General features: G+C 41.5%; 1 protein-coding gene across 3 annotated transcripts; it reads right to left on the reverse strand.

Moving 5' to 3' along the window:
- Positions 1 to 1,437: 1,437 nt before the first annotated feature.
- LOC311279194 (uncharacterized protein) lies at positions 1,438 to 26,976 on the reverse strand. 3 transcript variants are annotated; one of them, XM_084390518.1, is made up of 16 exons: positions 26,758 to 26,976; positions 22,487 to 22,551; positions 20,466 to 20,546; positions 20,215 to 20,271; positions 18,726 to 18,923; positions 18,489 to 18,614; positions 15,287 to 15,335; positions 6,606 to 6,696; positions 6,378 to 6,519; positions 6,184 to 6,288; positions 5,609 to 5,687; positions 4,866 to 4,899; positions 4,684 to 4,758; positions 4,495 to 4,597; positions 4,141 to 4,244; positions 1,438 to 3,649 (listed from the first exon to the last, which is right to left on the reverse strand). In XM_084390518.1, the coding sequence occupies exons 1-16, from the start codon at positions 26,810 to 26,812 to the stop codon at positions 3,523 to 3,525; spliced, it is 1,491 nt and encodes a 496-aa protein (XP_084246644.1). In that variant the 5' UTR covers positions 26,813 to 26,976; the 3' UTR covers positions 1,438 to 3,522. The 3 variants fall into 3 exon arrangements, with proteins under 3 accessions (XP_084246644.1, XP_084246646.1, XP_084246645.1); XM_084390520.1 differs by having other exon boundaries at positions 1,438 to 3,689; XM_084390519.1 differs by having other exon boundaries at positions 1,438 to 3,692.
- Positions 26,977 to 26,987: the final 11 nt, after the last annotated feature.

The following is a 26,987-nucleotide window of genomic DNA, read 5'->3' on the forward strand; positions in this document are numbered from 1 at the left end:
TCTTATTCGATTCTTTCAAAACCAATCTGATATGACATATCCACAAGCCATTTTACTTTCATAATTCAATAATCTATTGTATTTCAGAGAGAAACACATTTAACAAGAAAAATTGTGAGGCAGCCGCAGGACTGTAAGTTATCATATGTTGATTTAAGATTATAAAGACAATTCTTTTTTAAATTGTGCATGATTCAGGCTGACAAACCATGTATGATAACATTAACACAGGAACATTAAAAGCAAATATGAAAAATATATAATTGGGTAAATAAGGTACATTTTGTTTTCATGATGCCTTTAAAACAATGCCTATATATATATTTTTTTTTTTTTGAGAAGAGCAACACATAAAACGAAATAATAAATAAAATGAAATAAATGGGTATTCATTGAGGTTGTTGCTCAATGCAACTGACATTCAAGTTAACAGATTAAATGCTTTACATGTAATGCTCAATAAATGTCAATTCAGTATAAGAAACACACATTTCCTGGAAAGGTCTGACTTGGGTCACGGAGGCCTCTAACCAACAACTGTATTATCAGAAGACTTTCATAAACAATTCATACATACATACAGACCACAAACCGCTGGCTCTCCAGGCCACAACAGCAGGCTGGTGGTTGGTTAAATATGCTGTAGGTCACATAAGTCTTTTTTTTTTTCTTTTTTTTTCTCTGAGTTGAAACTTGCTTTTAGACACAGTAGAATTTTCCCTGATTCTAATGATTCTCATTTGCAATGTGCTCATATGGAACGCCTGTGATCACACAAACCACAGGTCACTTTCAAGTGCTTCTGATGAAAGAAAAGCATTTTGTGATGCTACAGTTATTTTGGATATTTATAGTCTGACGCTCTAGAGATACTAGATATTTACAGAAATGAAGACGGTAATATTCAGTCACATTATATCAAGATTTATGTTGGAAATTGGAGCACTTTTTTTAGTGTAGCCTACTTAAAATGTATTGTGAATCCTGCGCAAGAACTCCCCCTAGTGTCGACTGATACACTTGGAGTCATTATTCAAAGGTGAGAGAGGATATTGTTTTATATACCAAATATATCAGGTTATTTTTTTAATAGCCTATAACCGATTGTGTTTGACTGAAAGAAGAAAGTCATAGTCATACACACCTAGGATTGCTTGATGGTGAGTAAATGATAGGATCATTTGGGTGACCTAACCCTTTAATAGCAGTGTTTCCAATTAGTCAAAACAACAGCATAAAATATTGCACTTATGCTAAGATGAATGTTTGGTTTTCAATGTTTTCACAGGTGCCGTGAACCAATTTGTCTGCCCAGTCACACTGAGCCGAACCAACCAAAACAATGTTCTGAATTAAACATGAACATGGCATTTCTTTTCACATGCAGAAAGCTACAAACTCTCTTATTGAATTGCACCCCAAAAAAAGAGAAGAAAATCAAGTTTCAATACATTTATTACAATGACTTTTTCCATTGCCGTGCTAAATAGGGGTAAAAAGAAAACATGCTTAGAATATGGAGCAAGAATGTGACTTAAAAGTTGGAACGAAGAGAGAGAAAATGGAGAATGTGATCTTCAATTTAATTATGTGGAGATCAGCAAAACTCTTAAAGATTTCAAGCAAAATGACAGAAAATCCTGCATTTGAGTGATAAATGTCCTTTAACGCATGACTGAGTTATTAACTGCTCTTTGAGCAGCATAACAATGAGAAATTGTCACTGTCAGACTAATTTGTTTGAACACAAGGTATAAAAAAAAAAAAGGATGAAAAAAAACAAGAATGAGAACTATAGCTGTAATCTTCAATCCCAAATCAACATGTGACAGACACACGTAACTTCGTCATTATTCAGTTTGTGCCCTATTTCACAGCCTAAAATATATATTTTTTTAAAACACCTTTTTGTTCATGGGGGACCTCAGCTTAAATATTAATGCTAAAATAACCCGTCTGATAAGAAAGCAAATGCTTTTAAGGCACTCTGGACTATCAAGGTACCAAAAGTAATGACGTTTAAAGCCCAATACAGCACTAGTGTGACTATAGTCTGCATAAAAGCCTATGCAAGTCTTAACTAAAAACTGAGGAAAAAGTCCTAAATAGTGTAATGCACAAAAGTAGCAGATGTGTTTGTCTGGGGTACACTAGGTAAACATTAGTGTTTCTTTGGTTAAGTGTGTCAGAACAGCACAACGAGGTCATACGAGTTTTCAAATGCATTGCAATGAGAATATTGCTTGATCAATTCATTATCGTACTTATAATAAAACAAACAAAAAAATGTGCATGCTGCCCTACAAGAAAATGTCATGAGGTGGAAGATATGACGAACCGTCTCAAACAGCCAACTTCCTTCTCTTCAACTGAACCAAGAGCAAGAACGTTAAATAAAAGAGGAAGTGATGAGCCGATCAACTTTGAGCTGACGGCATGAAAAGTGCCAAAGCCAAGGCAAGAGTTTCTTGTGTCTCAGAGCTCTTGCAGAATATACACAGAAAACCACATGATGTTCTGCTTTATGTGGAGCAGCATGACACAATCTACAACTGAAACCTGCGTTTGTGATCACATGAATGTAAAACCATGTTCATATTTATAGATAAATGTAAATAATATCTATATGACAATGACAGGCCATTAGAAAATACCATGAATCATCAATACTTTTAGCAACACGACTCTTGACTCTACTCATCAAACATCTACTCATGGGGAGGGGGGACAACATCCACCATAGTAAAGTGCAAGACTGCAAGAAAATCAAAAAGGAGAACTGAAAATAATTTATCATGAGTTTGTGAAAGATTCAAACAATTGCTCTAACCCTTTGCAATACTGATATGCCCTCACAGGTCTTGAAATTAGGGCGGTTTGAGAGAAGTAGCCGGGAAAAACATCATTAGTCCGATTAGAAATGACTACAAACATGATGAATGAACAGTTGGAGTGTGTTTGAGGTGGTGGAATCAAATCAAAACACACACGCAAAATTAAGAAGCTAATTTTCCCTGAATGCCCTTTTCTCTCTCTCTCTCTCTCTCTATGTAAAAATCCACATATGGCATAGTATTATTCTTTGGTACGATTCTCCCATCCTCATTTTGAGGGTTTGTGACCTCAAATGCAGTGTGCCAGTCATTCTCTCAGGATGAACTCAAATGTCAGACCAGATCTACGGCTCTTCTTTGGGGTTGGTGGTGTTGGCACAGGAAGAGAGAAGAGAGCGTATGATATGAGAGGCCGTGTAAACCTCAGCAGACGGTGATGCGGCGCAGCGAATCTCTGGCACTCTGCACCACCCAAACCTCACCTCAAAAGAGACACTTTTCCCATAGTCCCGTCTGCTTTGAAACCCCATGAGGTTCGAAGCACTCTGGCCTCAAGAGAGCTTTCGTAAGATGCTGATCCACAATACTGGTCCTGACCTACAGATTATCAAAGTGAAGATTAGAGTCCCTACAGTCATGCAGTCAACTCCCAGAGTTCTTAGGGAGAGGAAGAGAGGCTAGTGTTGACTCAAGGTTGCCAGTCTTTGCCTCGATGATAGGGAATGTGCTTGTAGCGACACCTATCTCCAAAATGACAGCCGGTGGTCCTCCAGAAGTAACACTCATCTCCGTTGACAGGACCTCTGCGTCTTGGCCTGGAAGTAGTACAGAGTGGTGTGGACATTTCTTTCAAATCTTCTTGAAGAAGAAAATAACTGCATCAAAATATATTACAACTTTTGAAACCTCAATTACTTTTCTCATTGAATGGAAAGTTCACCCAAAAATGAAGATTCGGTCATCATTTACTCACCCTCAAGTTGTTCCAAACCTGTATGAATTTCTTTCTTCTGCTGTACACACACACACACACACACACACACAAACAATATATTTTGGAGAATATGTGTAACCAAACGGTTATTGGGCCCCATTGACTTCCATAGTATGGAAAGAAAAGAAAATACTATGGAAGTCAATAGGGACGATCAACTGTTTGGATACACATATTCTTCAAAATATCTTCTTTTGTGTTTAGCAGAAGAAATAAACTTGTACAGGTTTGCAACAACATGAGGGTGAGTAAATGAGGACAGAATTTTCATTTGGGTGAACTATCCCTTTCATAGCATAGAGACTGAATTACCCAGCAGCCCCTGCAGGTTGTTGAATGGCAGGTGTCGGGAGGACCTTCTGAATCCGTCGATCTGGATATCTAACCACTAGCCGGGTATTCTCAATAAAATGTCCCTGTTTTACAAAAGGTTTTGCATTTAAGTATATAAACAATACATAGGGCTCAAAAATGGCTTGATTAAAATACTAATACTAATAATACTCCTACTACTACATTTTTATAAAATATACAGCTCAAAAAAAGACTTGTTTACAATTTTATTTACAAAAATGGCTTTACTATAACTACAAACAATATAATACTAACTATAATACTGACAACAACAAACAATAAATAATGAATTATTATAAGTGTTTCACTCACATTGAGGTTCTCCATTGCACGGGAGGCCATGTTGGCATTCTTAAAGTTAACAAATGCACAGAAACGTTCATGCAGAACCCGAATGCTGTCAATTTCTCCGTAACTGGCAAACATCATCATCAAAAATTAAAACCAAATTCATGGGAAATCATGTTAGAACTAAAATATTGCAAAAGCATCAGATCTCACGATTTGAACAGGTCCCGCAGATGTTTCTCTGTCAGTTCTGTGGTCACGTTGCCCACCCACAAGGAATTACAAGGACTTGTGGAGGCGAGTGAGAGAAAGAAAAAGAGAAATATGAAGATAGGATTAGAGGGAAAGAACAACATAAAAAAAAGAAAAGAAAATAAACACTGCAATCAGCTTACCTTGGCAGGAGGAGAGCACAGTCCTGATTTGAAGCTGTAAAATATATAGATTTGTTTATTACAACATGACAAATTAACCATTTAACTGCTGAGTTATCAGAGGGGTGTTATAATGTATAATGTGAAGCAAAGTTTAGTTGTTTATGTTGGCAGAGCAACTTGCTCAATAATATAGACTAACTGATTTATAAAATAATTGATTTTAACATTTTAGTTGTACTCAAGTTGCACAAAGTTAAGCTTCTTTTGCATTAAAGCCAGACTAATTAATCATTTATGAATAATTATCTTTTGGTTTATATCCATCGGGTTTGAAATAAAGAGAAAATAAATTAGATAAAGTAGCTTTGATTTGTAAAGATTTTTTTATTATTATTTACAGTATTTACTATACACAGTACTGCATAAAACATATACACTTTTTTATTGAGCACAACTGTTTAACATTAAAAATAAGAAATGATGTAATGATGTACTAATGTAATGATTAAGTAGCTGAAGTAATGATGCTGAAAATTCAACTTTGCCAACATGAATAAATTACCTTTTAAAACGGAAATCATTATTTTAAATTGTAATATAATAGAACCGTTTCTACAGTACTGTATGTGATAAAATGACTTGTACTGTGAATTCTGGTCATTCATGGCCCATTATTTTTAAACTAAATTGGCTTGTAGCAACAGCACCCTCAAGTGGTTCATTTCAACGAAAAATCAGACAGGAAAACGAGGAGCTCTTACCCTTCGCTGCAACAACAGCCTGCACTGTATTGTATTTTTCCAGCAATTGAATACTCTGCTCCTCATCATATCCAAGATCCTAATAAGAAGAAAGGAAAGAAAAAGCCTGACTTTTGCATTATTCCTGGATTGCATCATTTTAGCTTCCATAGAAGTATTTTTAAAGCTTACCCCGTTCTCAACGGAAGATCAAAGGAATAATTCCCTCAAAAATCTAAATGATTTACTCATCCTATTGTTATTCAAAACCTGTTTGACTAAATTTCTTCCATGGAACAAAAGTTGTTTTTATTCCAACCAAAGTTATGCAGCTCTAAAAATAACATTTGGATGAGTCATACTGAAATGCTAAATTTTTCCATTGGTGTTCCACTTAAAATAAGAAAAAAACTAAAATAAGTAAATGATTTAGGACTAATTATCTTGCGCTTTTATGTGCTTTCTCATGACAATGATCTACAACTTTGTGCATTCAAAACACACATTTTTTCAGTATGTTTGGTAGTGTGTTCCATGGGAATTGATCCAAAAACCTTACTAATAGCTCAATGGTATACCAATCCTCCAGTCCTTACCGTAAGTTGTTGCACTTTAGAGTACAAGAGGTCATTGACGGCTTCTTCGCAATCTCGATCTAGTTTTAGCACCTGTTCCATGGCTTTCTCAGCTTCACTGTACCTCTATTACAAACAAAACCACATGCAAAGTTATTGACTAAATGCAGATTCACTCCAAATGGAGAAAAAATAAATATGCCAATGGGTCGCACCTTAAGCCCCATAAGTGCACTTCCCCTACGATAATAGCCTTTGGGCCAATCAGGAGCCATGTGAATGGACTTCTCGGCATCTGCGAGGGCCAGAGGGTACTGCTCCAGACAACAGTAGCAGTAGGAGCGATTCCCAAAAAACCTGTTATCAAAATATCAGAGTGAATTCATGAAAACAACAAAAATGGAAATACATGTGATACGGTTTCAGTCAAATCAAAGACTTACCTGTAGTCTTTCGGGTCACATTTGATGGCCTCTGTAAACAGACTAACGGCTTGTGTGTACTGGCCCTCCTGAACGAATCGAATCCCTTTTTCTGGAGTGAAAAGAAAGACAGACTTATATGGAGGAGACTGCATTAGTAAAGAATAAAAAGCACAAATGATTAATTGTGAAACTCGAGAGTGAATACACAGTTCACCTAAAAACTAAAATTAGGTCATTAACTCAACCTCATGTCAGTCCAAACCTGTACTGACTGTAACTGACTGTCTTCCATGGAACACAGTGTGAATGTGGACTAGGGCTGTCAAGGTCCAAAGTAAGGAGCCCTAATGGGACATGGTGAAGGGGGGAAAAAAAATGAGATGGAAAACATATTTCAATGCTTTTGTGTTGTCGTGCAAATGTTTTGCGTTTCCCAGAGAAACATTGAATTTCCTTGCAAAAGTTGTGTGTTCCCAAGAAAACTTTGTGAGACTTTCTCAGAAACGCAAAGGTTTTGTGAGGGGACGGAAAGGTTCTCTTACGAGAGTTCTCTCGTACTGCGTCTTAGCTAAGACGCTGCGGGAAAAGTCTCTTTTCACGAATATTGAAGCAAAAAATTATCCTTAATTTTAATATTTGTAAAACGCATTTGCCACAGTATGCAGCCATAGGCAAGACGGCTCGTTTGCTCATTGGCTGTTGTACTAGCAAATGCATAAGCCTATCGAGCGCAGGCTGATGCAACATCAGACCAATGAGGCCACTTCCCGCCGACGCGGGCGTGGCCTCGCCCTATAAAGGTAGCTCGAAAAGGCTGACTCACTTGATTTTTCACCTCTTCAGCGAACCTCTCACATCGCTGGATCTCGGATAGGAAGCAAGCGTCGTCTGAGTGCAAGCACATCAGCGGGACGAGCCATCTGAAGTCGCTGGCCTTCGCCGCCTTCCACTGCCGTACCTGCTGCGCTTTCCGGCGCTCATATCCTTTTCTGTTTCTCTGTGTGTGTGTGTGTTCGCCCTGCGACACACACTCGTAAAAGAGCTCGCGTCTTTTTAAAGATGCCTTCCTGCGGCTCGTGCCGAGCCCCACTCAGCGAGGGAGACCGTCATGTCATCTGTGTCTCCTGCCTGGGTGAAGATCATGCAGCGCTCGCACTCGCTGACGGCGGCTGCCCTCACTGCGAGCTTATGCCTTTGGCGACTCTGCGGACTCGCCTGGCACTTTTCTCCGAGCCTGCACTCCCCGCCGCGTTGCCGCGCCGTAAAAAGCGCCGCTCCCAGCGGATTCCGGAGCCCTCTACAGCCCGACCGAGCTCGCCGGAGCGCCCGCTCGCTTCGCCGGCCTCGCCTGTATCACTTCCTGATGCTCAGCGCCCGCAGTCTGCCGCCGCTTCATCAGAGGAAGTCGATTTCAAAGCCGCGTCGGGGGATGAGGACACGTGCTCTCTGTTAGCTTCGGGCAGCGGCGATTGGTCGAGCTCTGAGGATCTCGCGCTCGCTGCTCGTAAGCCTAGCAGACGAGCCAACATCGAGAAAGAGTTGATGCGGGTGCTCTCGCTGGCCGCGACGAGTCTCGGCCTCGAGTGGTCTGCACCAGCACCTCCCTCTCGTACCCGGCTGGATGGTAGCTTCCTTCCCGGTGAGCATGCTTCTCCTGAGTCTAAGCCCGCCCCCTTTCTTCCTGAGCTTCATGAAGAAGTGGCAAAGGCCTGGAACGCTCCCTTCTCAGCACGAACTCGTTCGTCTGTTTCTCCAGCATTCTCCGCCCTGGACGATGCTAAAAACAGAGGCTACCAGTCACTTCCGCCGGTTGAACAGGCGATAGCGACGCACCTTTGCCCGCCCTCTGCTGGACGGCGGACGAAACCAGTGTTGCCATCCAAAGCCTGCCGCACGACGTCATCGCTGCTCGCGCGAATCTTTTCCGCTGCTGGGCAGGCTGCGTCTGCACTACACACCATGGCCACGCTGCAGATTTTCCAGGGAGATCTCCTCCGTAAGTTGGACGAGATGGGACCTGATGCAATCTGCCTCGCGGATTTGAGAAGCGCTTCGGACTAAGTCTGCCGCTCAAGCTATGGGACGTGTTATGGCTTCCGCCACTGTGGCTGAAAGACATCTGTGGCTGACGTTTTCAGACATGGCCGAGTCTGAGCGCACCGCGTTCCTCGACGCCCCGCTGAATCCCACTGGCCTCTTCGGATCCTCTGTCAATGAGTTCATAGAGAGATTCGCAGAGGACCAGAAAGCGTCACAAGCCTTCAAGCACTTCCTGCCGAAGCGCTCCAGTTCTGCAGCGAGTCGTGCTAAGCCGACCCAGCGGAGCTCTCAGCCACAGCCCCCTCCTCCTGCTGCGTCATCACGACAGCAACGCAGCGCGAGACCCCGCTCTCGCTCTACCAGCCGTCGCCCCGCGCCGCGTGGCCCACGGCAGAGGATTGTGGTGAAACCGGAAGCCCCGAACACATCCTAGCACGCCTAGGAAAGCGCCGGTGTACAAGTCCCGCTGCGGCCGGACTCACACCCAAGCGCGCCGCTGTTTCAGTTCCAGGTATTGCGACTGTCTCAGCGTCTTATGCAACGCGCAAGCCCGTACAGTTGCCCGCTTGCCTGCACACAAAAGCCGTTTTCACGGCTACCCAGATATATCCCATAAAGAGTGTATTTTCTGGTGTCCCGGCCACGGCCGATGGTGCTGTAAATGTAACGCTGATGCCCACTTCTCAGTGCCCATCCGTACACACAAGCACAGCCCTTCACACAGGGCTCGCGCCCATAAAATCGACTCAAGTCGATCGCGCGCACTGCATAGTAGACGTGTCCACTCCTCAGTGCACACGATCACTATGTCACGCACGTCTGACGGTTTCTGTAAAAACGAAACCTGTGCACGTTCGCTCTGCTCAGGCAGACAACGCGCCAGAAGTAGTAAAGGTGCGCGCTTCCAGCCCACACTTACTCACAGACGATATGAGTCCCACGGGACCCGTTCAGCCCTCCCTCACTCAGCTAAGCGCCATAGTGGGGTCGAGGACGAGCGCTCTGCCCGCTGTCATCAGCGCGCCCCACGCCTCGAATGCCACAGACATAACGCCTGTGTTACAGCACACCGAAGCGCTTCCGTTGCTCAGCCAACAGAGTGCGCTTCGCATCCAACCCTTAGCCATCCATGCAGATGCATGGGCAGCGCTTCCAGGGGTTTCGGAATGGGTGCTAAGCATTATAAAGAGAGGCTACTCGCTACAGTTTTATCGACGCCCTCCCCGCTTTACGGCGCGTGTCGAAACTACGGTGAATTCGGAAGTAGCACACCTACTCCGAGCCGAAATTTCAAAACTGATGAGCAAAGGGGCTATAGAGCCTGTATCTCATGCTCAAAGCGAACGGGGGCTGTACAGCAGATACTTTCTGGTCCCCAAAAAAGACGGGGGCTGCAGACCCATACTGGATCTGAGACAGCTGAACAAAGCATTAGTGAAACGCAGTTTCAGAATGCTTACGACCAGGAAAATCCTCGCGCATATTCGCGAAGGAGACTGGTTCATGTCAATAGATCTGAAGGACGCGTATTTTCAAATACAGATAGCGTCACGTCACAGGCAATACTTGAGATTCGCCTTCGACGGTCAGACATACCAGTATACAGTCCTGCCATTCGGTCTGTCCCTAGCACCTCGCACATTTACGAAGTGCATGGACGCAGCGCTCGCCCCTCTCAGACTCAGAGGCATGCGAGTGCTGAACTATTTGGACGACTGGCTGATTCTGGCTCATTCACGATCAGAGCTCGTGGAGCACAGGACCATGTTACTCGATCACCTCGAGAAACTCGGTCTCAGAGTCAATTGGACGAAGAGTTCACTGAACCCCAGTCAAACGATTTCGTTTTTGGGCATAGTTCTGGACTCACAGTCTATGACGGCGCGGCTGTCGCCACAGCGCGCGCTCGGCATTCAGCGCGCAGCGAGATCTCTCCGCTGCGACGCGTCCTTCCCGCTCAAGACGTTTCAGAAGATGCTAGGTCTCATGGCCTCAGCATCGCCAGTTCTTCAGCTGGGCCTGCTCCGCATGCGCCCCCTGCAGTTCTGGCTGAAAGCGCGGGTACCACGCAGAGCGTGGACTTCTGGTCGATTGCGTCTCAAGGTCAACCAGAGCTGCGTTACAGCTCTAGAACCTTGGACGGTGAACGACTGGTACCAAACAGGTGCAAGCCTGGGGACTTCCTCGAGAGTGAGAGTGGTGTCCACGGACGCCTCCACCTCGGGATGGGGAGCGCTGCTCGAGGGCAGACCGTTATATGGCCTGTGGTCAGAACGGGAAAAGCTCCGACACATCAACTGTCTGGAAATGCTGGCAGTAGAAAACGCGCTGACACGTTTTCGTCCCCAAATCAAGGGCCACCACGTCTTAGTCCGTTCGGACAACATGTCGGTGGTGTCCTACATAAATCGCCAGGGCGGTCTCAGATCCCGAGATCTGTACAGGTTGGCGGAACGCCTCCTGGTATGGGCTCAGCACAACTTGCGCTCGCTAAAAGCAGCTCATGTGCCTGGGATACAGAATGTGGGTCCAGACAGGCTGTCCAGGAACAACATTCCCGCGGGCGAATGGTCTCTACACCCACAAACAGTCCAGCTGCTGTGGGAGAGATTTGGCAGAGCGGAAGTGGACCTCTTCGCGTCCAGCGAAAACGCTCACTGCCCCGCGTTCTTTTCCAAGAGCGAAAGCGCGCTGTCCCAGAGGTGGCCGCGCCGCCCGCTCTATGCTTTTCCCCCCGTCTCCCTCCTTCCAGAGGTGATAGAACGTGTGAGGGAAACGAAATGCTCAGTGCTGCTTGTAGCACCACTCTGGAGGAACCAACCTTGGTTTCCAGAGCTGATGCAGTTGGCAGACACTGCCCCATGGCCGGTGCCATTGAGAAGGGACCTTCTCTCGCAGGCCAGGGGCTCGATTTGGCACCCTCAACCGAAGTTGTGGGCCTTACACGTGTGGGCTCTCAACGGTTACCCGCTGATTTCTCAGTAGGAGTGCTAAATACTATCACTCAGGCTAGAGCACCGTCGACTCGACGGCTCTATGCCTCAAAGTGGTTGGTATTCTCCAGTTGGTGTGGGGCTCGGGGATGCTCACCCCTCGACTGTGAGGTAACGGAGGTTCTCTCCTTCCTTCAAGAGCTGTTGGATAAGGGCAGAGCCCCATCCACGCTCAAAGTTTATGTGGCGGCTATCGCAGCGTTCGCTGAGACAACGCTCGGTCAGTCGATAGGAAGGAACGATTTGGTCATCCGCTTCCTCAAGGGAGCTAGGAGACTGAACCCTCCCAGACCCCCGTCGGTCCCTGTTTGGGACCTCTCTACGGTCCTGGAGGCCATGAAAGGTTCCCCTTTCGAGCCCATCCAGACGATTAGTCTCAAACATCTGTCATTTAAGACAGTGTTTTTGCTGGCCCTTGCTTCAGTGAAGCGCATAGGGGACCTGCACGCGCTCTCAGTGAGCCCGTCGTGTCTGGAGTTTGGGCCTAGTGACTCGAGAGTCATACTCAAACCTAGGCACGGCTATGTGCCGAAATCCCTCAACACGCCGTTTCGGGCTCAGGTTATATCCCTGTCCGCCCTGCCGGTGTTAGAAGAGGAAGGAGACTTGGGCTCTCTCTGCCCTGTCAGGGTTTTAAGAGCCTATGTGTCTCGCTCTGCTGCCTTTAGACAGACTGAGCAACTATTTGTCTCGTTCAGTGGACGTTCCAAGGGAACGGCTGTTTCGAAACAAGGCCTATCCAGATGGATAGTTGACGCCATAGCGTTGGCATACACCTCCAGGGGTCTTCAGTGCCCGCTGGGTGTCAGAGCGCACTCCACGAGAGGCGTTGCCTCTTCGTGGGCCTGGTCTAGTGGAATATCTCTACAGGATATTTGTATGGCGGCAGGCTGGGCCTCGCCGTCTACATTTATCAGGTTTTATAACCTCGAGGTTCCCGCTTTGCAGGCTAAGCTGTTATCGGTGTAATTGAACACTGAGAATGCAAGCACAGTGCGTTACTACTATCTTACGGGCAGTTTTACGTAAGACCCATATTCCCACTTTAGTCAAGAGTGTCTTGTCTAAGTGATGTCTTATATACGTCTGCAGACGCAGCCACATATCAGAACGGAGAGTTCCTCCTCTTGTTCTAGGACTCTATGTCAGTCCCTCTGGTGATTGTGCACTGTAAATCCTGGGTCAGCCTCCAGGTTTATGGTTGTTAATCTCTGCACGCACGGCGTCTTACATTGGGTTCCCGCAGCGTCTTAGCTAAGACGCAGTACGAGAGAACTCTCGTAAGAGAACGTACTCGGTTACTAACGTAACCTCGGTTCTCTCTAGAAGAGGGAACGAGTACTGCGTTCCCTGCCGTGCGTACGATTCACTTTGGTTCGCTTCTTCGTTGAAATAAATCAAGTGAGTCAGCCTTTTCGAGCTACCTTTATAGGGCGAGGCCACGCCCGCGTCGGCGGGAAGTGGCCTCATTGGTCTGATGTTGCATCAGCCTGCGCTCGATAGGCTTATGCATTTGCTAGTACAACAGCCAATGAGCAAACGAGCCGTCTTGCCTATGGCTGCATACTGTGGCAAATGCGTTTTACAAATATTAAAATTAAGGATAATTTTTTGCTTCAATATTCGTGAAAAGAGACTTTTCCCGCAGCGTCTTAGCTAAGACGCAGTACTCGTTCCCTCTTCTAGAGAGAACCGAGGTTACGTTAGTAACCGAGTACGTTTGTCAAACAAACGCCATGTTTCTCAGGAGAACGCAAAGGTTTTGCAAAGAAACCCAAAGTTTCTCGGGAGAACGCAAAGGTTTTGCGAGAACACCCAAAGTTTCTCGGGAGAACGCAAAGGTTTTGCGAGAACACCCAAAGTTTCTCGGGAGAATGCAAAGGTTTTGTGAGGAAACCCAAAGTTTCTCGGGAGAATGCAAAGGTTTTGCGAGGAAACCCAAAGTTTCTCAGGCGAACGCAAAGGTTTTGCGAGAAAACACAAAGTTTCTCAGGCGAACGCAAAGGTTTTGCGAGGAAACCCAAAGTTTCTCGGGAGAACGCAAAGGTTTTGCGAGGAAACCCAAAGTTTCTCAGGCGAACGCAAGGGTTTCGCGAGGAAACCTAAAGTTTCTTGGGAGAATTCAAAGGTTTTGCGAGGAAACCCAAAGTTTCTTGGGAGAATGCAAAGGTTTTGCAAGGAAACCCAAAGTTTCTTGGGAGAATTCAAAGGTTTTGCGAGGAAACCCAAACTTTCTTGGGAGAACGCAAAGGTTTTGCGAGGAAACCCAGAGTTTCTCAGGCGAACGCAAAGGTTTTGCGAGAAAACAAAAAGTTTCTTGGGAGAATGCAAAGGTTTTGCGAGAACACCCAAAGTTTCTCGGGAGAATGCAAAGGTTTTGCGAGGAAACCCAAAGTTTCTCGGGAGAATGCAAAGGTTTTGCGAGGAAACCCAAAGTTTCTCAGGCGAACGCAAAGGTTTTGCGAGAAAACACAAAGTTTCTCAGGCGAACGCAAAGGTTTTGCGAGGAAACCCAAAGTTTCTCGGGAGAACGCAAAGGTTTTGCGAGGAAACCCAAAGTTTCTCAGGCGAACGCAAAGGTTTTGCGAGGAAACCCAAAGTTTCTCGGGAGAACGCAAAGGTTTTGCAAGGAAACCCAAAGTTTCTTGGGAGAACGCAAAGGTTTTGCGAGGAAACCCAAAGTTTCTCAGGCGAACGCAAGGGTTTCGCGAGGAAACCTAAAGTTTCTTGGGAGAATTCAAAGGTTTTGCGAGGAAACCCAAAGTTTCTTGGGAGAATGCAAAGGTTTTGCAAGGAAACCCAAAGTTTCTTGGGAGAACGCAAAGGTTTTGCGAGGAAACCCAAAGTTTCTCAGGCGAACGCAAGGGTTTCGCGAGGAAACCTAAAGTTTCTTGGGAGAATTCAAAGGTTTTGCGAGGAAACCCAAAGTTTCTTGGGAGAACGCAAAGGTTTTGCGAGGAAACCCAGAGTTTCTCAGGCGAACGCAAAGGTTTTGCGAGAAAACAGAAAGTTTCTTGGGAGAATGCAAAGGTTTTGCGAGAACACCCAAAGTTTCTCGGGAGAATGCAAAGGTTTTGCGAGGAAACCCAAAGTTTCTCGGGAGAATGCAAAGGTTTTGCGAGGAAACCCAAAGTTTCTCAGGCGAACGCAAAGGTTTTGCGAGAAAACACAAAGTTTCTCAGGCGAACGCAAAGGTTTTGCGAGGAAACCCAAAGTTTCTCGGGAGAATGCAAAGGTTTTGCGAGGAAACCCAAAGTTTCTCAGGCGAACGCAAAGGTTTTGCGAGGAAACCTAAAGTTTCCTGGGAGAATTCAAAGGTTTTGCGAGGGAACCCAAAGTTTCTCAGGAGAATGCAAAGGTTTTGCGAGGAAACCCAAAATTTCTCACGAGAACGCAAAGGTCTTCTGAAGCCAGTTGATGAAATTTAATTCGTTTTCCAAAGAGTTTCCAGGACTTTTTCAAAGTTTCACGTTCTATGCTCCATGGAAGAAAGAAACCATAGAAGTTTGAAACAACATAACAGTAAGCAAATAATGACAATTTTAATTTTGGGCTGAACTACAAAAAAAAATTAAAAAATACACATACTGGACATACCTCCTTTCTCTGATCTGACAAGTTATGTTTTTTTTTGTGTGTGTGTGAGAAAGAAAAAGAATTACACACCTACTAGTAAGGCACTTCTTTTAGTTTTAGCATCTGATAAGCCAATGACCTGTTAAAAAAAAAAAAAAAAGTTCAATATATTAATTGCGGGTTCATGATATATTACAATAATATACAAGGATAATACATTAATTACGGGTTATTTTCAACAATGTCCGTGCATCACATAGGCATGCTACTGATTACCACTGAAATAACTGACTTATCTTATTTTGTTAAAGCGAAAAGGAAACACATTTAAAGCTGCAGGAAAGACATTCAAATATGTAAATATGTAAATACCAAAAGTATGAACAAACAGTTCTGCTGTGTGAAAATCAGGAAGAATGTGACATAACCCAAAAGCATTGGCTGCATCTCAATTCTAATAGTCTACTCACTGTGTAAGGGATAATGTAGAGCGAGGCGGTTGTTATAGCGAATACAACCCCGTCAGGCTGATCAGGATCTTGAATCAGCCTGAAGGGGTTGTATTCGCTATAACAACCGCCTCGCTCTACATTATCCCGCTTATTACATGGCTACCTACCAAATAAATCAATAATTTGACAAAATATTGATTTAAAAAGGAGTTTATTGATTTAAAAACGATTGTATTCCTTCCACTAAAGAAAATAGTCCGTTCCGTCTCTACGATTAGAATCCTGCGTCCATAGCAATGCTCTGCTTTGCATGGAAACGGTGTGTTATACTTAGCAGCGGTCTTATCAAGAAATAACAGACTGCATTCTACATTAGAATTCAACCAAGCCATGTAATAAATAATTATAACGGATTATAATTACCACATGCCAAATCATAATTTACTACCGTAGTACAATGTTTTTGAAATATACAGTAACATTGTGCAGTACTGTGAAATATTTGAAAACTGTTAAAAAAAAAAAAAAAATCTCTGGAAACTTAGTTATAACACTTGCCAACAATGTTAAAAATGTATGCATAAGACAAATGGTTCATAAGTCATGTTTGTGGCAAATAAAGTTTATGTATCATAGTTAAAGTTGACAAAAGGAAGACTTAGTGTTGTGTAAACAGAATTATGAATGAATGTACCATTGTTTGTCACACTGTGTTTCTTATTGGCTATTCTTGGGACATTTCTGTCTGGGACAATAGTCATCACTGCATCATCTTTTATTTTCAGTCTCTAAAAAGCCTGTCGAACTATGTCTTGTTTATAAACGAATCCACAGTAAAAATGAAGTGAACACGAACCGTGTTTTACTGGATTTGACTGGAACTTTGTTAAAAATAAAGTTCATACACGTTTCCTTAAATGTTAAGGATCACAAGGAAGCCAATGCAAAGACTCAAAATGTCTTGTAATCCTCAGAGGAATCACTTCAGTTTTATTGATGCAGCAATCCTGTGTTTGCGTCCGTTTTGTATTTACTGCTACATGTGGTGCAAATCGGTGGGCCGGGCTAAAGAGGCAATGGTGAAGAAGTAGGCGTTGAGCTTCTGCAGAGCAGGTCTTTCGTCGCACTGTGATGTAATGTGACAAAATCCGAAACAATTACTTTTGGAAGCTTGGTTTTAAGCTGTTTTTGGACTAACAAGGAAGTTTTGAGTTCTGAAATGTACAGGATATTTGTATAGTACAATGACCTCTTTTATGTCAAAAGATCAAGGAATACTGGATTTCTCAATTCATGAACCCTTTAAAATATCATATTTTAATGTTATTTAAAAATGTATTCCATTGGTGTAATGATGCTGAAAATTCAGCTTTGGCATCAGTCTTCAATGTCACATGATGCTTCAGAAATCATTCTAATATGCTGATTTGCTGCTCAAGAAACATTTCGTATTATCATCAGTGTTGAAAACAGTTGAGTTGATTCATGTTTATGTGGAAACCATGATATTTTATTTTTTTCAGGATTCTTTTATGAGAAAGGTTTAACAGCATTAATTTGAGATAGAAATCTTTCGCAACATAAGTGTCTCTTTTGATCAATTTAATGCAAACTTGATGAATAAAAGTATTTTTCATTTCTCCAAAATGTTCCTGTTCCCAAATGTTTAAACGAGAGCACGCTAAACGTAACTAAGAAAAACAACATTTACAGAAACATGTAAATATTTTGTTTTATTATTTAACAAAATATTTCACAACAACCACAAAAAAGACAGTACTGTACCTACTGTAGAGGAACTAGGCATGTGCAGTATTTTCAAAATCAATGAAACACATTGGTCTTGCTACACTTTTTTTTTTTTACTGGTTTAAGTCTATTTTAATGTTGATATGTCATAAGAGCACAACGCAACTGAAAGAAATGAGACACTGCAATAAATCAAACTGATGCCGGGTAGAGACACTGCACGATTTTAGCCCCCATTTTAGCGACAGTTTTGTGGAAATAAACAAATGTGCAAAATCGGGAGGCAACCGGGGCTTGTTCATGTGAGTGACAATTGCGTAGTGTATGATCAAAGAAAATATTTGAAATATCTGACATATTTAGCCTGCTAAATATCTGGACCCGTCTCTGCGACTCAGTCATGAAGTGTGAAATGTGTTTTGATTTGAAATTAAATCTGCGATGACCTACAGCCAATGAGAGAGCAAGATACAGGGCAAGAGAAAGTTTACAGGGAGGAGTCATAGACCTGCAACAGAACATTACAAGCATGGCTTCTGCAAGCAACCATTCTCTCATTTGTAGTCTTCTTTTTTTTCATCATTTCAACAAGAAGTCCAGTCTCGCACAAGAACCCATTTCTTATTTCCTGTATCAATTCTCGTTTGTGTGTGGTTATGAAACGTAGTTTGTAGACCAGACAGAGTTGTCTGCGGTTCTTCCTATTGAAATGTTGTGTATTATGTGACCCCCTGTCGCCGATCCGTCGTGTAATGTGCACACAGCAGAAACTAAACAGACACTAGACTGTATTGTAGTGTGTGAAAATCGAGCAGTGTACATCCAGCATAATGTGAACTGGGCTTGCTGGGTAGATGCATAGTATGGTGAAACATGCAATCTGTCACAACAGTGGCAGCTCTACCAGCTGAAAGAATAAAAGCTGTCATTCAAAGTCGACAGTGACAGCACCTTACAGATTTTTAAACTACTTTAATACCGAATAATCCCAACACCCAGGTTAAGCGGGCTCCACCTTTACAACACAAGAGTATGTTCAGCCCCACGGATGGCAACAAACCACAGAACACTGAATAAACACTTAAACTCACTTCTCCAGTCCTGCTCTCATTTTCCTTGTTCTCTTTCGACTTGTGAGCTCCTTTACTTTTAGCTTTGGGTCGAATGTGATTGACAGCATTGGCAACAAAAGCACTGTTCACGTCCCATCCTGGGTCCTGAACATGAGGAAACAGTGTCAAAGTCAGCAATTTAAACAATAAAACATTCAAACAGCAAACTCTGGAAGTCCATCAGCTATGGCAGTATGGTTGTCTCCGTGTTCATACCTCCTCACTAGAACGGGCCGTCGGCTGCCGGTTGCTTTTGTTCCCTGAAGCCAGTGGAGGTCCAGAAAGACTTTTACTTGGAGGAGCGACTGGCTTCTCTTCCACCTTTGAAAGGCCAATATCTTCCACCACCTCCTCTGGCTCAGACTCCTCAGACTCGTCGAGCTCAGAATCAGCTCCAGCATTCTCATCCTCCTCCTGAAAGAAAAGAAATATCACATCACATTTTTTAAAAGTGTGTGTTGATAGAGCTAGGGGCGTATACATAAAATGTACAGTATATTAAAGTTACAAAAATGACAGAACAGACTGTTATAGAACTAGTAAGCTGCATTTAAAGGCATCAGTGTCACGCAAATGCCTGGCCTTCTAAAATATCCTGTTTCAGCCAACGGCTAAAGTTAAATACAATTTGCATGCATTTTAAATAGTTTGGGGGCAATAATATTTAAGAATCTTGAAAAAAAAAAAGTATCACAGTTTCCACTAAAATGTTAAGCAGCACAACATTGAAGAAATTCGTCTTGAGGACCAAATCAGCATAAAGATTTCTGAAGGACCATGTGACACTGAAAATTCAGCTTTATCATCACAGGAATAAATTACATCGTAAAATCTTTAAATAGAAAAGAGCCATTTTAAATGGTAATACTATTTTACTGTATTTTACTAAATTAGTTTATAAGGAAATTACCGTCTCACCCCCAGTAAATTCTGATTGGTCCATTGTTTTAAAGGGGTGGTATAATGCCCTTTTCACAAGATGTAAAATAAGTCTTTGATGTCCCCAGAGTGTGTATGTGAAGTTTTAGCTCAAAATACCCCACAGATATTTTTATATAGCATGTTAAAGTTGTCACTTTTTGAGGGTGAGCAAAAACGCTCTATTTTTGTGTGCGTCCCTTTAAATGCAAATGAGCTGCTGCTCCCGGCACAGAGGGCGGAGCTTCAACAGCTTGTTCTTAGCAGCTTCGATTACCTCACACAGACATGCAATGAACATTTCAAAAACTTTTTGCCTTTTATGTTCAAACCGGAGTCAGACAAAGATTGAGACACTAAAGAAGTGACAACATGTAGACAACATTTCTGAATGGTAAATTGAGGAATTTATGTAGCTTATGTGTAGTTGTCTTCAAGTCATTGATTAGCATATTCTGTCTTGATAATCTATAAATCGTGTTCCGGGACGGGGTTTATGCAAATTTTAGGCTTTGTGATGTCACTAACCTGGGAGGAATGTTGTGTAGTTTGTTGTAGTCCTTATAAAACTACTACTTTAAAAGAAAATATCTCCCTTTGCTTTGAACTTTGAGCGTTGTAACTTTTAACATGCTTTTTTTAAATACTCAATAACCGTGGTTGAAAGAGAGGAAAAAAATGAGATGCACTGATCTGCAGAAATGTATTAAAAAACGGTGCAGAAGGAACACATCCTGTGTCAAAGCCTTCTCACACCATCCTAACCATTAAACTAGTTTCAATTTACCTGTTCAGCACTTTCATCCTTTTTAACCCGTTCTAGTTTCTTCCGCTGCCGTTGACGCTAAAAAAAAAAAAAAAAACTTTTTTTTTTGGCCAGCAACACAATGCCTGCAAAAAAATCCATCTTATTAATGGCTCCGTTCACAATAAGAACAAATTTAAAAAAACAATGCATAATAGATCTGCCCTGACAGTAAACTGTGTTAAAGGTGATTCATTCTTATACTTAGTGTGGCAAAGTTTATCTCCTCTCACCTTCCTCTTGGCTTTGCGCCTCTCTGCTTTCCGTCTGGCCTTCTCTTCCTCACTAAGACCCTCCTCACCATTTAAGACATCCTGTAGAACATACACAAACCCAAATGAGACAGTATCAGGAGCAAACAGACACGCAGGTACTTTATTTGCTTCAGAAAGCAAAATAGCAGCAAACAGAGGTCTGTTTCAGAGTAGTGCATGTTCTTAAAGGAATTTTACCCTATTTGAGAAAGACTTCTTTAGTTGTAGGCACTAAAACAAGGTTGAAAATGTTGCAAAACCACTGTGGAGGACTTTGGCCTCTACAAATCCATATGCTGATTGACAAAGCACAAATGTTTAAAGCCAGTGTTGCGCTCACTATGAGTGGTTAACCCAATAAAATGTAACTCAAAGCTTAAATTCTTAAAGATGACCACAGTGTAACAGTTTTGTGTGAGCAGACAACTCTTACAATGTCTGATATTATACAGCCTGTAGAAGAATGCACACTATATCATGGGTAGATAAGACCATTTGAAAGTTTCAGCAATGAATGTGAAGCATTCACTAAATAACAGTGTTTCTTGGAACAAAAGAGCCTCAAAACAACTGCAAAGAATATGCTGGGAATAACTCTGTTTGGAGCACACTGACCCGACCTTGACCCAAATGAATAGTTGAGACATGACTAAAAGATAAAGTTCATTCACTTCTTTCTTTTTTTCTTTTTTTTTGAAAGAAGTCTCTTATGCACATAAAGGCTATATTTATTTGATCAAAAATACAATCAAAACAGTAATATTGTTTTGAAATATTATTACAATCTAAATAACTTTTCTAGTTTCATATATTTTACAATTTAATTTGTTCATGTGATGTCAAAGCTGAATTCTCAGCATCATTACACCAGTCTTCAGTGTCACATGATCCTTCAGAAATCATTCTAATATGCTGATTTGCTGCTCAAGAAGCATCTTTATTATTATCAATGCTGATAACAAAAGTGCTGCTTAATTCTATCTATCTATCTATCTATCTATCTATCTATCTATCTATCTATCTATCTATCTATCTATCTATCTATCTATCTATCTATCTATCTATCTATCTATCTATCTATCTATCTATCTATCTATCTATCTATCTATCTATCTATCTATCTATCTATCTATCTGGCTGGCTGGCTGGCTGGCTGGCTGGCTGGTCAGAATTATTTGCCCCATTGGTAAATATGATCAAAGATGTCTGTAAAAAAATATTTTTTGCATTGTTTATCCTTTTGATATTTTATTTAAACTAAATGCAAAAATCTAACCTTTTATTGAAGTAACAGAATTGAAAGTGGAAATAAAATAAAACTTAAAATTAAAATTCACTTTATGAAATAAATGTTTTTCTCAAACACATTGGGAACAACACAGTATCGTTGTTTCTGTTACATAAATTATAATTATCACATATTCAAATGTTATAGTTCAGATATAAACACTGATCTCTACGGTACCGGTCAAAATAGAGAAAATCACCTTATGAAAGCAAGTTGGTGCTTCAAAAAAATTTTTGATTGTTGTTACATCACTAGGTGGTGACAGGTGACTATTAAAAAAAATGTATGTGTCATTGAATCATTCACTCATGAGTTGTTTTTTTTAAATGCTGTTCATCCAGTAATGAAGCAAGTGAAATGTCATCGAATCATTCATTCAAACTGATTTTTTTTTTTAAATAATTCATTCAAATGTAATGTTTGAATATACTGTGTATATATATAAACACACACATACTTAAAATTTTCATATAGCCTACACTTTTAAGGCCACTATACATGTCGCTATGCAGGAATCGATCAGGTATAGTTAAAAAGATAGCCAGTTAGTAAAAGACCTGAATTAAGTTAATTCAATTTCAGACTTAAAACTAATAGTCAGAAAACATATGAAAGCAGTTCATTCAAAAACAACAGGGAAACATGCAGGTCTTTTGACTCTCATTCCTGATTTTATGTAACAATTCATGAAAAAAGCCCAGTGTTCTTGTACCTGTGAGAGCATGTGGTCATTCTGAGCACCTGTGTCCATCTCCTCTGGCCTTTCATCACTGGAGCCTGTGGAAAGATCCAGAGAAAACAATCCATAAGTCCAAATTCAAGCAAAGAGAATCACTAGGCCTATAGCCTTAGCCAAAAAAAAAAAAAACTTTTTGAGAATTAAAATGGTTAATAATGCAGAAAAGAGAATCAACACAAGCCACTTGTTTTGTATCATGTTGTCAAATCCCAACATTTAAGCCTACCATTTCCTAGTTCTTTATTCACTCCAAATGCTCACGACACACGGAAAATACCATTCATTTGTGACTATGAAATGACATTTCAGTCAAATTGTTACAAACCCTTGAAAACTTTCCTCACAAATAAAGTCTTGGTTTTACTTCTCTACTTGCATTAGTCATAGGCTATATTTTTAACCTTGACTGCAGATGGTTTTGTTTAATTAGCATTTGCAGGGTCAAGCTGTGCAAAGATTTTAATTTCACATGTCTGCCACAGAAAAGCCAACTAAACCAGTGGGAAAAGAGTCATCAGCAAAAAGAAAAACACACTCCCTCAACAAACATGGGACCTAAAGCCCTGCAGGATTGCAATTCATTTGTCAGCTATCTTAAAAGTTTCCTTGCTGCAACGGTAAAATCAGACCTTGCAGACATTTCTCTAAGCTACACGGCCTCACAAACTACACAGCTCAAAACATTCCACAAGAAAGCCATTTAAACAACGGCCTAGTAAAACAATACTTTCTCTGAAGATCGTCCAATGACAGATATTTGGATTTTGCCATTAGCTAATCTAAGCAAATGGTTTTCAGACCAGGTTTTAGGTTTTGTTTTCTTTTATGGGATTCACGATAGCTCAGTGATAGTTTTATCCTTGATTCAGCCCAGGCTTTTGATGATCATAATACGCAACCATCTGCACAATGTCCGAAAACCTACATAAACAACACAAAATGACCAAGTCCAATTTTTTTTTTTTTTTTTTGCATTTCTTAGCCAAACAATAACATTCCTGTTTCAGAAAGAGACAGAAAGTTGCAAACTTGTTAACTGATTCCTTTCGTATAGAGAAATGAAGATCACAAAACACGTTTTCCGTGTCTTCAACCACTCCTATTAGCCATTACAACACTAATATCCCACATAAGTGTTCTCATACAGCAAAGAGATGCACACAGTTTGCCTTCAGTTATTAATCACAGCCAAAGTAGCATCACAAATCTCAGGCAAATGCAAATGAAGCAGGCCGTGATCTGAGACGAGTCCTGCGGTTGCAGAGAAGTGATGCATCGACCAGCAAACTTCCCTTTAGTGACACATCTCACACTTCGATGGCCTCGTGACAATGGCGGTCAAAAAACTGATTTACCTAGGTAAGATACAGAAACCGCAGTTGGCCCCTGGCTAGTCACGTCTTCCTTGGATCATGCAAACTCTTCCATGCAAAAGATCACCACTGATACGGTTTTCACTGCCACCAGTCAGAATGCTGAATCCATCTGATTAAAACAGCCGTGGAAAATCTTGATTCAAGCTACAAATAGGTGGCCTAAATACTTGCATGAAAAGGACTGTAAGGATGTGTCACAACCACAATGTTAACAAAGATGTTTAATTAAGCTACTTGGTAGATACCCTGCCAACCTTCCGATCATCCCTTCCAATCTCCGATAATTTCACTGTGAATGCAACAGACAGGCAAATAGACACTTACAGCAACAGCCCTGGTGGGAAAAAAACTATGTACACTTCTGGATCATGCTCTTAAGCATATTTACATTTCTACCACCAACTTTGAGTACAGACCAATATTAGGCTAGACAACACAAACTAGCAGTACTTCATGTAATGACAATGCGCACACACACCTCAATGAAAAAAGGTTCCAAATAAAAGCTAAAGGGGCTTTACAGCCTGATGTCATTGGGGAACCTTTTCAAGTTCCCTAAAGAATTCTCATTTTCTAGCTTTTTATGAAACCATCAATGTATTCCTTCTTTAAAGAGCCCAGACACCAAAACTCTGGTCTGAAGAATCCAGTTTTAAGGGATAGTTCACCCAAAAATGAAAATGCTGTCATTATGACTCACCCTCATGTCGTCCCAAACCCGGAAGACTTTCGTTCATCTTTGGAACACAAATGAAGATCTTTTTGATGAAATCTGAGAGCTTTCTGTCCATCCATTGACAGCTACGTAACTGACACTTGATGCTTCATAAAGAGATAGTAAAACTAATCCATATGAATTGAGCGGTTTAGTCCAAATTTTCTGAAGAGACTTGATCGTTTTATACGATGAACAGATTGAATTTAGGTTTTTATTCACATATAAACATTGATCAGCGAACATTAACAGTAGCTCAACCGAGACCCAATTGGAGACCCAACGGACCAGAACAAAATGCTCAAACGTGATGCGTAACACGAGAATGAACCTCATTGGTTCTTGCAGAAGCTCAAACGTGATGCATAACACGAGAATGAACCTCACTGGTTCTCGCCTGTCAAGCGAACATGCTTGAGCTTCTGTTAACCAAAACTGATGTGTGAGTTGATATGTGAATAAAAGCCTAAATTAAATCTGTGTATCACAAAGAGATTGAGTCTCTTCAGAAAATTTGGACTAAACTGCTCAATTCATATGGATTAGTTTTACAATCTCTTTAAGAACTTTTTGAAGCGTCAAAGAGGTAGTTGCACAGACTGTCAATGGAGGGACAGAAAGCTCTCAGAATTCATCAAAAAGATCTTCATTTGTGTTCCGAAGACGAACAAAAGTCTTAAGGGTTTGGAACGTCATGAGGGTGATGACAGAATTTTCATTTTTAGGTGAACTAACCATTTAAACTGGTAGCTGTTTTGGAACATTAAGAGGTTTCTATCTGATCATTGGCTGGCCTTCCCATGTAGATGCCACCACCCCAGACACGTCATCGACATGTCAGCCATCTTTTCAGATGCTGTCATCAGTTTGCCACAAAATTTCTCAACTTCTGGTTGTAAAAACCACTGAGAATTGAAATTGGATAACCTTTCACAGATGGGAATGTGTTGGTTTCTGTTTTTTTAAGTATTAACTCAATATTACTGGGTTTTAAACTATGTAGCCTAACTTTTTAATGTAATGTTAGCCAAAGCCTGTGTCGTCTTGTGTCTAAGTTTCGCAAAGTCATCTGCTGAAGTCTATTACAGATTTAGATATTCATACATGCGTCTAACTATGGTTGCAGTCAACTTGCTCTCAAATGTTCACAAACCGGCTTTGACCGTTCCAACATGGAGAACGGCTTAGGCCTACGTATAGCGGCCAACAGCTGCATCTATGTGCCTCATATATACATATACACACATGCGTCTCCAGCTACCACATTCCAAAAACTAGGAACCGTGATCATGTTCCGAACGCAGCTCCCAGCTAGGATTTTCCAACATAGATCAAGAACTTGTCAAGAAAGCAATCAAGAAAGTCTCCAAAGAATCATATGGGTAACTCAAGAACCCCAAGTGGTCTTTGATAAGAAGGATTGTTGATTATCCTAAAGAAACGTTATGTTTATTATTGTATGAAAAGGCAATTTTTGCCATTACACTTGAGGCAGCCTTTAACTCCCGTGCGCTTAAATTTGCAAGAATGCTAAAACCATTACAAATTATAACTAAATTATGATGCATCTGAAATGGTTTGTCTGAGAAAGTTTATTCTTAATAAAAACACACTCAAACAGGAAATCATCAGCAGTTAAAACCACATTTAGTGTGTCTGTGAATCACAGGCCTGTTGCATGTGATTTATTTGAATCAAATTCAAATAAAAGCCTGTGGAAAACGTATACATTTAATTTCTTTAATTAATTAACTGTAAATAAATTAATATATAATATGTGAGAGATTAGGCTAGCAAAGTTTAACTCGAGTTCGTTGGCTAGTCTTTGTAATATTAATATTAAACATTAAATATGGATTTGACACATATTAAGGCTTAGACAAAATTCCCATCGACAAATAAAAGCTAACCGGGTGACTAAGTTACCGCAGTTACATTGAGCCTAAAAAATATTCGCAAGTGGCATCATGATTTCTTCAACACGCTTTTATATCTATATAAAACTGACGCACATTAGGTGCACTGTCACTAAAGTGCGTTACGGCGAGATAAGCATATCGTGCCCTTTGTTTTACGCTCCTCTGATTCATGGAAAACTAACTTTATAACTCGGACAGACAGAAACAAAGTTTACAAGCAGTCGTGAAACTCACCGCTGAGCCCCAGTAACCGGCCGAAATCCAAACCGAACTTCATTAGTCCAACCATCCAGCATTATTACCCTCAATAACACCACAGGAACATATACACGACAGAATACATGTTAAAACAACAAATGAGTCGACATCTTTAAACTTGTAGCGAGCTGTTTCTCTTCCTGGGCGTCGAGCGGAGCGTCAGGCGGGTGTGTTGAACTGCACTCAAGCGCCTCCCAGAACAAGCG

Source organism: Rutilus rutilus, assembly GCF_951802725.1.
Source record: "Rutilus rutilus genome assembly, chromosome: 20".
In the NCBI taxonomy this organism is placed as follows: domain Eukaryota; kingdom Metazoa; phylum Chordata; class Actinopteri; order Cypriniformes; family Leuciscidae; genus Rutilus; species Rutilus rutilus.

Excerpts from the sequence above, each read along its gene's own strand:
- LOC311279194 (XM_084390518.1), bottom strand. The coding sequence starts at position 26,812 with ATGGTTGGACTAATGAAGTTCGGTTTGGATTTCGGCCGGTTACTGGGG. Across the intron at positions 20,547-22,486 it reads ATGACCACATGCTCTCACAG|GATGTCTTAAATGGTGAGGA; the intron begins GTACAAGAACAC and ends TATGTTCTACAG. Across the intron at positions 4,900-5,608 it reads GGCTGTTGTTGCAGCGAAGG|CTTCAAATCAGGACTGTGCT; the intron begins GTAAGAGCTCCT and ends TATATTTTACAG.